The sequence below is a fragment of the Macaca nemestrina genome, chromosome 14 (assembly GCF_043159975.1).
Source record: "Macaca nemestrina isolate mMacNem1 chromosome 14, mMacNem.hap1, whole genome shotgun sequence".
Classification (NCBI taxonomy): Eukaryota; Metazoa; Chordata; class Mammalia; order Primates; family Cercopithecidae; genus Macaca; species Macaca nemestrina.
Window position 1 is genome coordinate 91,871,345 of NC_092138.1, and position 13,222 is coordinate 91,884,566.

General features: G+C 36.4%; 1 protein-coding gene across 6 annotated transcripts in view; it reads right to left on the minus strand.

Annotated features, from left to right (window-relative positions):
• Positions 1–13,222, minus strand: part of LOC105487149 (complement C5) — a 121,109-nt gene that overhangs the window by 84,613 nt on the left and 23,274 nt on the right. For all 6 annotated transcript variants that reach the window (XR_011612828.1, XR_003019299.2, XR_011612829.1 and 3 more), the window contains exons 2-4: positions 9,636–9,828; positions 6,439–6,601; positions 1,352–1,422 (exon numbers count right to left, since the gene is read on the minus strand). Coding sequence is in view for 2 of the 6 variants with exons in the window: in XM_011750470.2 (XP_011748772.2) it covers positions 1,352–1,422; positions 6,439–6,601; positions 9,636–9,828 (427 nt within the window). In the remaining 4 variants the exon portion in view is untranslated. The remainder of the gene's footprint in view (positions 1–1,351; positions 1,423–6,438; positions 6,602–9,635; positions 9,829–13,222) is intronic.

Below are 13,222 nucleotides of genomic sequence, written 5' to 3' on the forward strand. Positions count from 1 at the left end.
AAAAGGGCATTTGAGCTGACATTGCTCTCCTTAGTTCACTTTCAGACATTCTATCAATCAGTTTATTTGCTAGCTTCATTTTTTAAATTTCTTCTTGCCCCCATAGCTTAACTCACACTGTTTCTTACATGGATGGTCTTCACTATTTTTAAATAATTTATGTCAGTTCCTTTCATTAACACCCAACTCAGGATTCCCTTTATCTATTCCATTCCAGAGAAGGATGTGTATCACCCTGACTCTCACCTCTCATTGGTCTTCCCTCTGAGCTCATGGTATTTGTCCTACTGTATAATTTATTTGGTTTATATTTTAGTAAAGTTTCGTTCTCCAGTATCTACTCTTTTGCACCTGCATTCTGATAAGTTTTTGGGTTTTTTTGAGTAGCAGAAAAGTGCTGCAGCCTATATTGAAGGACCATTAGTAGTATACCTCAGTTATAACTGAGCAGTTATAACTAGTTGTACTATTTCATTTCCTTACAAAAGTGTTTGAGGTATGTGACATAAATTAGATGAGATCGTGGCAGTTCAATGCACAGTGTCTGTTACATATGTCATGTCTGATAAATGGTGAATTACTGCCAATCTTTAACTCATGGTCTAGCAAGACTTTTTGTGTTAGTATATTAGTTATTAAACTCTAAGTTCCTTAAGAGTAAGTACCTTTAAATATAATTCTTTTGCACATAATAAATACATAATAGATATATCCATTATGTATATCTTTTAGTTAAATGGGTATTCAGTCAATTCTTAGTGATTGATGGGTGGTTTTATGGGTTTTTTTGTTTTTTGTTTTTTGAGACGGAGTTTCACACTGTCATCAGCCTGGAATGCAGTGGCACAATCTCAGTTTACTGCAAGCTCTGCCTCCTGGGTTCAAGGAATTCCCCCGCCTCAGCCTCCTGAGTAGCTGGGACTACAGGCGCACACCACCAAACCCAGCTAATTTTTTGTATTTTAGTAGAGATGAGGTTTCACTATGTTGGCCAGGTTAGTCTTGGTCTCCTGACCTTGTGATCTGCCCGCCTCGGCCTCCCAAAGTTTTGGGATTACAGGCATGAGCCACCAAGCCTGGCCAGTGGGTGTTCTTTAAAAAAGAAAACAGCAAGATTGTACTTAAATGGTTTAGCTCAAAATCCTTCAAGTTGTTGAAATTTAATTTGTATGAGCCTTTCACATACGTGTATTAGAGGTATAGATCTATGATACTATACTCATTGCAGATGTTCAATAACCAGTTATGGAACACTGAATGATTTAGTGTAGTGTGAGGACAGGGTTATGAAATGAGATTCTTGTACTGAAAAAATGAATTAAAGTATTATTTAAGTAAATAAAATACTTACTATGAAAGTTAAGACAGTTTCTCTTTTGGCTGGCTTCAAGTCATCATTCAACGAATAAACTCTAACCTTTACTGTAAGAATAATTGATATCATCAAAAACTCTGCTAAACACAAGGATATTTTGATTTTTTTAAAACAACCATCCTTAAAAGAGAAGAATCTTACTTTAAAAAACTCAATACACAAAAGTCCATATTTGAAAAAAAGAAAAATTAGTGAAAAAAAGAAAAATTAGTTTGCAGACATATACATTACTAAAGATTCTTTTATTTAAGAGAATCCTCTGGAATTCCTTTAAAGAACTATTTCTATTAGTGGATTTAAAGTACAGTTCACTTTCTTAAAATACATTTACCTACAATGTTTTGAGAACACACCTACTATGAAATTAATTACATCTGTAATTAGGCCATTATTTATCAAGAATTTCATAGTAGCAAAATAGTGACGTCCACCATATGGTTATAGGGCAGCGTAACATATTGTCTCATAATAGAGTTGAAGATCTTAATGGAAAATTGGGAGCTTGATTCAGACACACACTCTTCCACTTATGAAAACCAGCAAGGCTTCCAATTAGCTCTTATTGCAAAAGGCAGCTTTGGATTGTATGGTTTTGTTGTATTTATTGAGCCAGATCCTACACTTGTTCTCTCATTGTTAAAAGAGCAATGGTGGGGGCTCAATAACTGTTACTTTTCTTCCATTTCTTTCTGTCAGTTAATAGATCCCTACTTTTTAAACAAAAGCATCTGTTTCACTTTTAACTCACAGCTGTTTGAGACATAGTGATCTAATTCCTTCCAAAGATACTGTAATTTCTCTAGGGTGTTGCTGATGCTCAAATCATTTCATGGCCAAACCTTACCCACAAAATAAAATGGAACTGGCACCATAAACCCAGTATCTTTTAAAAGATCAGTATTATGCAAAGCTCTGTATGACAAACCATATTAACACTGGTTTTATTAAGTTCACAAGATAAAAACAATGTGCTCAGTAAATGCCCCACCTCTCTGCTCTCTCCTTCCCCTCACACCTGTCTCCCACCACAAATCCTATCTCCTGCTTTTTGGACACACCCAGTCTAGGCCTAAGTATCACTGGGAAGCTGCCCAAGTCAGAAAGTCACAAAAGTTAAGAGCAGAGGCCCTAGAATTAAAAACTTAGGTCTTACTCCTGCCTCTGCCACTTTCTAGTATGACCCTGAGCGGGATACTTAATCCCTCTAAACCTTAGTTATCTCACTTGTAAAACAGGAATATTAGTGTGTGTTCATAGTGTCCTTGTGAGAATTAAATAATGCAAAGCTTTTGCATAGCCTGACACATACTAAGTAATCAATAAATGTTTATTATTTTATTACTATTTCTGTTACTACTATTTGGCTAGTTTTTAACCCAGTTTGTGTTTAGATCAGAAAATTAATCTTGTCTTCACAGTGATGATACATTGGAGGTAAGAGCTATACAATTTTTTGTATAAAAAATATGGCTTATTGGCCGGGTACAGTGACTCACGCCTGGAATCCCAGCACTTTGGGAGGCCGAGGTGAGTGGATCACTTGAGGCCAGGAGTTGAAGACCAGCCTGGCCAACATGGTGAAATTCCAGCTCTACTAAATATACAAAATAGCCAGGCGTGGTGGCAAGCGCCTGTAAACCCAGTTACTTGGTTTGCTGAGGCTGGAGAATCGCTTGAACCCGGGAGGCGGAGATTGCAATGAGATAAGATTGCACCACTGCCCTCCAGCATGGGTGACAGAGCAAGACACTGACTAAATAAATAAATATATAAAAATAAAAATAAAAGATATGGTTTATTAATTTTAAAAAATGTTTGGATGCTTTTTTTTTTTTTTTTGAGAGGGAGTCTCGCTCTGTCGCCCAGGCTGGAGTGCAGTGGCACAATCTCGGTTCACTGCAAACTCCGCCTCCTGGGTTCACACCATTCTCCTGCCTGAGCCTCCTGAGTAGCTGGGACTACAGGTGCCCGCCCGGCTAATTTTTGGTATTTTTAGTAGAGATGGGATTTCACTGTGTTAGCCAGGATGGTCTTGATCTCCTGACCTCGTGATCCACCTGCCTCAGCCTCCCAAACTGCTGGGATTACAGGTGTGAGCCACCACGCTCAGCCTTAAATGCCTTCGAATGTGCCAGTCATTGTGCTAGGTACTGAGACACAGTAGTGAAACAAATCAGACATGGACATCTTTTAATGGAGTGGAGGAAAGAGGCAAACACAATTATATGTAAAATTCTAGGGTGTGAAGTGCCACAAAGGATACTTGCTCGGCCTTATGAGCATGTAGAAGAGGGAGATTTGAAGAAGTCAGAGAAATCAGGGGAAGCTGCCTTTAGAAGGGTCTGTGATGATATGTGAGGGTGAAGGAGGAGTTAACAAGGCAAAGGAGGGGCAAGAATGTACCCTGCAGAGGCAACGGCATGTTACACAGGCCTTAATATGGATGGGGAAACAATGTGAGAAAGCATCTGAAAGGAGGTCAGTTAGGCTTGTGTTTATAGAGGGTGGGGCTGTAGTAGGTGATGAAGCTGGGGAAGAAGGCAGGACACACGCTTTATGAAATTGAAGGATTTTGGGCAATATTCTAAAGTCATTTATCCAGTAAAGCCTTGAAGATTTAAGCCTTTATCCTAAAGATGCTTACACTAAAAATCCCTCAAGAATCTTCAGATTAAATGTGTTGATCACGACATTACAGCTATAAATAACAAGACAACTAAACAAATACTTTTAAGTAATTCTTTTTGTTTTCTGTAAATATGGCTTTGTGCTATTCCATAGATAATGGAAAACACTTTCCTGGTTCTTCCTGTGTGCTTGGCTCTATCTTAAGTGCTTTACACATATGAATTCAGTTAATTTTCACAACTCTATGAGGTAAGTTGTATTATTATCTCTGTTTTACAAGTGAGGAAAGTCGGGGGTCTGAGAGGCTGAGTGATTCACATAGGGTCATACAGCTCACAGCAGCTCAAGCTGTGATTTGAACCCAGACAATCTGGTTCCAGAGTCTGCTTTTAACCAATTTACTTCACTACCTCTCAGAAATGGGCCAACATTTATAGGAAACTTCTCTCATTTTCCTCTAGGATTAGAATGAATGAGGATATTACATATTCTTCTTTTTTTTTTCTTTTCTTTTTTTTTTTTTTAGACAAGCTTGCTCTGTTGCCCAGGTTGGAGTGCAGTGGTGCGATCTCACTGCAACCTCTGCTTCCCACGTTTGAGTGATTCTTGTGCCTCAGTCTCCCAAGTAGCTGGAATTACAGGCGTGCACCACCACACCTAGCTAATTTTTGTAGTTTTAGTAGAGATGGGGTTTCACCATGCTGGCCAGGCTGGTCTCGAACTCCTGACCTCAAGTGATTCACCCGCTTTGGCCTCCCACAGTACTGGGATTACAGGCATGAGCCACCGCACCTGGCCAGATATTACATCATCTTACAGTAAAGCCCTGATAGAGAAATAATACATGAAGCCTTTTTTTTTCTTTCTGAGATGAAGTCTCACTTTTTTGCCCAGGCTAGAGTGCAGTGGCTTGATCTCAGCTCACTGCAACCTCTGCCACCCGGGTTCAAGCGATTCTCCTGCCTCAGCCTCCAGAGTAGCTGGGATTACACGTGCCTGCCACAGCGCCTGGCTAATTTTTGTAGTTTTAGTAGAGGCAGGGTTTCACCATCTTGGCCAGGCTGTTCTTGAACTCCTGACCTTGTGATCCACCCGTCTCAGTCTCCCAAAGTGCTGAGATTACAGGCATGAGACGTAAAGCCATTCTTAAGAAAAGCCTTGATAATCGAGGAAGGTCCCAGGCTCTGGATATTACAATGCTTATTGGACAAAGACTGATGACCCTAAGTTGTGGGATGTATCAACAGAATCCAAGCAATAAAGTATCCTTCAATGTAGGAGGAGGACAAGGGAGATGATATGCTTGTTTCCAGGTATAATTATGTTTAAAAGGACCCAACCTTTGTGGGCAGAGACTATTTCCTTGTTTACCAAGTTGTCTCTTGGAGTAAAGAGATGCTACTATTCTGGCAATTATATTCTGGCCAAGCAGATAGCAATATCTCCACCTACTCTAGGCCTGTCCTTTCTGAGCTGATCATAACAAATGATCCTGCTGAAATGGTAATGGTGCAGTCCAGTTCCACCCCACTATTCTCATCAACAACATCAACCAACATGTAGCAAATATCTACTGTGTACAGTTTTTCAACGAAGTCAGCTGGTGCCCACTTCCTTTCTCTGTCCTGCTCCAAGAATATCATTAATGAAATTCCGTAGCCTCTCCCTCCCACATATACATCTCTCATATTCTATTTCTAATGCACTTAAAAGTCAGTGATGGTGAGAGGGAGAAACGGGAGAATGGAAGGCTTTGCAAACACATGAATATATTGGGCAGCATTCACACTTTTCTGTGTTTTACTTTTGGTTCATTGGGAATAGGTCCAGTCATTCCTATTCACATGATTTTGATTGCCTGTTCTGCCCTTTTGCCTCTAACAGAAGAACCATGAATATTAAACAATGTTCTAACAGAAACTTTCTTAGGTAGGTCCCCTTTGAAAATTAATATCCATATATTTCTGTGATCTAGTTTATTCTCTGCTGAAACATCTGATCCCCTAGGGTTAGATTAATTTTTCCAGTTTGGGGATTAGTTCCAGACTCAGTGGAATTTTTCATGAACATGGTTCTATAATAAATTATTTTCCCATTGCCAAATTATATTTGCAATTAAGTCTTATATTTGTTTAACAAATAAGACCTAACATAACATTTTACAATTTTGTAAAAGCATTTTCTACTTGGAAATAACTGGTGGGGAAGGTAATGTAATTGTTGGTTTTGCAATTTATTTAGCACTTTCTCCATAAATTTAAAATTAAAATACTATTAAATATTTGAAAGTATAGATGTCATTGGGAATTGAGAGTCTTTTGAGCAAATTAGAAAGAAACCGATCTCCACTCAATTTCAGGTATTAAAAAGCTCTACAATATAGTATCAATAGTGTCAGATACCCTACTCAGAGAAAGAAATATCTTATACTCTACCTGATTGGTCTGGAGTATAAACAGGTTTGTCTGTATGAATGAAGAGAAATCCATTGTCATAGGTTATTGGAATTTTTTTTGATTTTGAAAAATGCTTTGACACAACTTCCAAATACACATAAGAAACTTGGTTTTGTCCTCCAGGTAATTGTTTTGGTTGTATCTGGAAAAGAAATTGTTGATAGAAAACAGTATAATAATTCTAAAATTATTAAACACATTAATTTTCTAAATACAACTGTGATCTCATTAGAACAGTGAGTATGTACATGTAATCATTTAAAAAGTGATACGGGAGCAAGAAGAGTAAATAAATTTTGCCCAAAGTCCTTTAGTGTTTAATTACATAATAAAAATTTAGCTTTAAGCAATTGAAAGTGTCTTTGGTTCCATGTTTCCTAAATTTTATGTACATTTAGTGAAGCTACTACCATAAACGCCTTTAAGAAACCTTCACTCAATTAGTTTGCTGGGTTACCCCATGCTCCCCATTCCCTTTGTGAAACCTCCTGACCGATTCTCTGGATTTTTTTTTTTTTTTTTTTTTTTTTTTTGAGATGGAGCCTCATTTACTCTGTTGCCCAGGCTGGAGAGCAGTGGTGCCATCTCGGCTCATGACAACCTTTGCCTCTCGGGTTCAGTGATTCTCCTGCCTCAGACTCCCAAGTAGCTGAGATTACAGGTGTGCACCACCATGCCCAGCTAACTTTTTTTTTTTTTTTTTTGTATTTTTAATGAGACAGGGTTTCACCATGTTGGCCAGGCTGGTCTTGAACTCTTGGCCTCAAGTGATCCGCCTGCCTCAGCTTCCCAAAGTGCTGGGATTACAGGCATCAGTCACTGTGCCCACATGCCCAGCCTCTCTGGACCCTTAGTATTATCCCACATATTTCTGCTCCTATGAGTTGAGATGCTCATTTTCTAATTTATGTTTGTAATTATTCCCTTTACATTCAATGATATGTAAATTTAATACATGAAAAGTGATAAAAAACAAAAGTGTATCTATGAAAATTTAGGCTTTGGAAACATGGGATGAAAGTTAATTACAAAAACCAACTGCTGTAGAATTAGCTATGTGAAATTATTGTAAAAGTTTGGAAAACAAGAAAAATATATAAATATTCTGCACCCAGATTGCTTTGTAAGTGCCTTTAAGTTCTTTCTCCCCTTTTAAGAAACAGAAACTATAGAACAGGCTGGGCACAGTGACCTACGCCTGTAATCCCAGCACTTTGGGAGGCCAAGGCGGGCGGATCATCTGAAGTCAGGAGTTTGAGACCAGCCTGGCCAACATGGTGAAACCCCTTCTCTACTAAAAATGTAAAAGTTAGCCAGGTGTGGTGGTGCACACCTGTAATCCCAGCTACTTGGGAGGTTGAGGTGGGAGAATCGCTTGAACCTGGTGAAGGCTGCAGTGAGCTGAGATCGCACCACTGTCCTCCAGCCTGGGTGACAGAGCAAGACCCTGTCTCAAAAAAAAAAAAAAAAGAAAAAAGAAAGAAAGAAAGAAAAAAACTATAGAACAAAGATGATCCATTAAAGTTGTAACACATAACAAATGAGATTTGACAGTGCAATCCATAGACCCACACTTAAAGGACCTTGGTATAACATTAAACAATTGGCAAATAAAGATACATGATATTACTCTGATAAAATTAAATGGTTAAAATATGTACCAACTATGATTCCCCCACCTTAATCTAGTTTTTCAGTTAACCATATAGGTCAGCACTGTTCAAAGGACTTTTTGTGATGACAGAAATATTCTGTATCTATGCTGTTCACTATGGCAGACACTAGCTACCTGCGGCTATTTGAACACTTGAAATGTTGCTAGTGCAACTGAGATACTGCATTTTTAATTTCAGTTAAATTTGATTGATTTAAATTTAAAACTAACAGTCACAAATACATTGTATCAGATAAAAGAGTGTCTTTTGAAAGTAACACTTTTTTTTTTTTTTTTTTGAGATGGAGTCTCACTCTGTCGCCTAGGCTGGAGTGCAGTGGCACGATCTTGGCTCACTGCAACCTCCGCCTCCTGGATTCAAGCGATTCTCCTGCCTCAGCCTCCCGAGTAGCTGGGATTACAGGCATGTGCCATAAAAGTAACACTTTTAATAAATGAATTTTAATTGTTAACGAACCTAATAAGTGGAAGAATTTGTTAAGAGATATGAGCATTTACTGCTAAGAACATTAATTAAAGAATTCATATATTTGATTAGAAATTATTTAGATTAGTGTTTCTCAGACATGAGTAATATGCATTAAAGGACAAAAGTCATGGAGAACCCTCAGCATTGACTTTTTATTATTTATAACATAACCAAAATAATTTTTATTACAAAGATACTTAAATATGTACAAACTTAAAACTGGGTATAATCTAATGCTTATGATTTTTGTATAATTAAAAACTCAAAACAAATTTATAAAATAAATTCTAAATGTTATAAAATCAATATGATTCTAATTTTAAGCTCTTTATTAAATTTCCATTTTTAATTTCTTTATAAAGAACTCACTTTAGAGAAACTCTGGTCTAAATGAACTGCAGAGCCCATTTTACATCTGATATTCTTTAATTTTCTTTATTAAGTATCAGAATCTTTAGTAAGAAATAAGTTGCAAATATGTCTCTAAGCAATCTATACTACAATATCTCAATAGGAGAAAGAGTTATTTGATCAAGGTTGTTCTTTCTATTCACTGCAGGTTGTCAATCAGAGCTATTCACTTTAGTAATAAAAAATTTTTAGTTTTTGAAGCTATAATTTTAGAACATTAGAGTTCAATTGAATGTTTAATAATATCCATGGATTTTTGTGGGCAACATACTACAGATCAAATCATATTCATAATTCTCAATTTCTTTCTAATAATAATTTTCACAGCAAATAAGTATTTTCAATTATTTCCAAATATTTTCACATTGGTACAATTTTATTTTCCAATAAGAATGTGAAAATTGACATGCATTGCTCAAAAAGTGGACATAACTCTTCTGTTTAGAATTTTCTGTTTCTGTTAGAATTTTCACTTATATTATCATTAGTGACTGACATCATCTAATAATCCCACAGTGGATGTAAATGATTAAATCTATATGTTATCAATATTCAAACTTTGTACACATTTTTATTGAGAATATTCTGTATATATAAAGAAAATAAAGGATAAATACATACTGTTAAGACTGCCGAGTTTTGGAATTTATTCTCTGAGGATAAATGAACATGGCCTGAGGAGTAACTAAATTTTTTATCAGGATAACTTTTAATAGAGATTGTTGCATCAAATGCTTCAGTGTATCCATAAACTTGAATCACAATGTTTTCAGATGCTCCAACACGGAATATTTTTGGTGCTGAAATGACATATCTATTGAAAAAGGAAAAAATAAGGCTCAGTGTCTTTATAGGACAAACTTTCTTATACTTTTGATTTTTTTCTCTCATTTGAGAGATTCCATTTAAAATACATATATTTCCTCACTTAAAAATGATATTAGTAAGTCAAAATGTACTTGTGATCCACCATAACTTTGGCATAATTTCTAAGTAGTTTGGAATTAAGACCTGAGAAATGAAGCTGGAGGTTTAGTTTACATTTCGAAAGGTAAGGTGATAATAGCACCTTCTCTTAGCTACTGCAGCCAAGGAAGACTTTTAATCGTGTTGACCAGAACATGTAAATGGAGTCGATATTTTTTGCTCAATGAAGAAAAAAGCAGCGATTGAATTCCAGCTGTGGCATCTGCCGGCTGAGTGACCGTGGTAAGGTCATTAACTCTTTCTGAGGCTAAAATAACTTACTGTGGAAATAATCACCTTCTTTACCAGGCTCTCGTAAAGTATTAAGTAAGAACATGTATATGAAAGGGCCTAGCACTCTTAGTACTCAATATGTTAAGATTTATTAATCTCACTAAATTGGTTAAAAGGGAGTGATCTTAGAAATACTATGTTATACTAGTAAACAGATAACGAAAAGTATAGAGTACAAGTGAGCTGGGAAGTGCATTTGGAAATGGAAATAGTGATGATAGTCCTTTAAGAGCAAATTATCATCTTCAAACAATAATGGTAATTAAGTATTTGCCATATATCAGAGGCTGTATCAGCACTTTACATACAGCTCTTGTTAATTTTTACAATAAGCCAATGATGCTGGTACTATCATTATTCCTATTTTGCAAGTGGTAAGAGGCTAACTTGGCTAAGGTTACACGGTTTGTAAGTAAATGGGGGAGGACTTTATATCAGTTCTCTCTCAGTTGTTATGTGTACATTTGAGGTCAAGATTATATGTTATTCACAACCATAGACTGTTCTCTTATTTTTACTTTTCATGTGATTCATGTTTTGAAATACAAATTTTAAAATACGTGATTTTAAAAAATTATTGTATTTAAAACTTACAAATATAAACTGGATTACTAACTGTATATCACAAAAGTATCTAATTTGAATAGCGAGGACTACATATGCTATTACATAGGAAAAAAAAGTGTTTAAACCCAGAAGAGCATAGTGATCAACTAATTCAAGTGGCCCAAGTTTGGAGTATATGCACCACCCCACCTGGCAGAATTATTCCAGGCTTCTGCCAACATTATGACATTTTGAGTCTGGTAAAAGCAGGAAGTTTTTAGTAACAATGGAATTAATTTATCAGCAATTAAATCCTTCAAAGCATCTGGCAGTTCTCCTATATGACAACTAATTTGGATCCACTTATAGGCAAATTACAAAAGAGAGGAAAGAATTTCCAGATTTCCAACCATCATCTGAATTCCCCTTCCCCGCATGCCTAGTAGGAGATAGCAGAAAATGAGAGGAGTTCAGCTTTTATGATAATAAGATACATTTACTGAAATTTTACCCTGTGATAAGGCACTATTCTGAATACTTAATATATATAAACTCATTGTGTTGTTACAACCACTGTGAGGAACTATTACTCCAGTTTTAAGGTGAAGAAACTGCTAATTAATTTTCCCAAGGCCACATATGTATGATTTATGAATTCTATAAATCACAAATTATAGAATTAGGAATAGAACTTGAGCAGCCCGTTTCCAGAATTAACATTTTCAACTGTTGTACTAAATAGAATTTATCAAGTTTTGTAATTAGAAAAATTTAGGAATCTAAAGCTACTTTAATTTCAGTATTTACAGAAGCTTTATGTTTTTCAGTTTAGTATTGCTTTAATTTTGAATTGTCTATGTTAGGGGTCCTCAATCCCTGGGCCACGGACCAATGCCAGTCCATGGTTTGTTAGGAACCAGGCCACACAGCAGGAGGTGAGCAGTGGGGCAAAGGAGCATTACCACCTTGGCTCTGCCTCCTGTCAGATCAGTGGTGGCATTAGATTCTCATAGGAGCATGAACCCTACTGTGAACTGCACATGCGAGAGATCTAGATTGCAAGCTCCTTATGAGAATATAATGCCTGATGATCTGAGGTGGAACAGTTTCATCCTGAAACCATCCCCACCCCAATCCCGGTCCATGGAAACATTGTCTTCCACAAAACCTGTCCCTGGTGCCAAAATGGTTGGGGACTGCTGGTCTATGTGATGGTAGCAGTCAAGCGTAAAATACGTAGTGTTTAGAGGCCCCTAAAAGATGATTCTGGAACCACCCTTCATAAAGATTTTGGTTCTTATTGACTTATCAGTAGCATAATCTATCCATATAAAGAATTTCATAGTTTTCTGTGTCTTTCAATTCCTGCAGAGGATCAGGTTACTGAGCTGGCAGAGAGGCAAGAATGTTATTTTGGCCTCTACCTGGAATGCTCTTTCCTCAAATATTTGCATCGTTTGCTTCCTCACTTCCTTCAGGCTCTGTTTGAGCGCAGCCTCCTTAAGAGAACCTTTCCTGGCCACATTTTAAAATAGTGCCCCATAATTTTTTTTTAAAATTCTCATACTCTCCTTTATTTTTTTCTTCATAATACTATCTACCTGACCTTACACATTCTTTCATTGGCACATTCATTCATTACTTGCTTCTCCCACTAGAATACAAGCTCTAGGAATTGTCTTACCGTTTGCTGTATCTGCAGTGCCTATCATATGGTTAGGTGTTCAATAAATATTTGTTGAATCAATCAATCAACCAATTAATTAAAGTGATAGATTGCCATGTTGTAAATGGTATACTCTGACTTTTTCAGAGAAAGTGAGGAAATAATTTTTATTAAGGGCTAGTAGAAAGAATTCAGAATAAGTCTGGACAAGAATCATGGAACCCAGGTCCTAGCCCTAGTTCTGCCACTAATTTGAAGTCACTTAATTTCAGTCTCTCTAAGTCTTAGCTGCTAGTTGTCTTTCAAAAAGAAATAATAAAGGCAGGATGCTAAGGTAGTGGAGTGTTTGCGGCCATGTGATAAGATTACAGATCAGAAATAGGAGAGTTCTAAAAAAGAATGACATCCTAAGTATGTGTTTATACATAATATATTTACATGCATACATCTATGACAAAATGAAAAAAACTGAAGAGATAAACAGGAGATCTTAATAAAAATCCTGTTTCTTTCTCTCTAGAACTGTGACCTTTGGCCAGTCACTTCCCATATCTGGACTTATCCTCGTATATGAAATGAAAAGGTTTGATTAATCTACAGTTACTTTTCAGTATTAAAACATTTCTAGAAATAAGATCATTATTTTTAAAACATTACTTAAAATGCATATTATCTCAATAATGACACTAAAAATTGTGAAAAATCAGCTCATAAATGTATTATAGAAGTCATTACA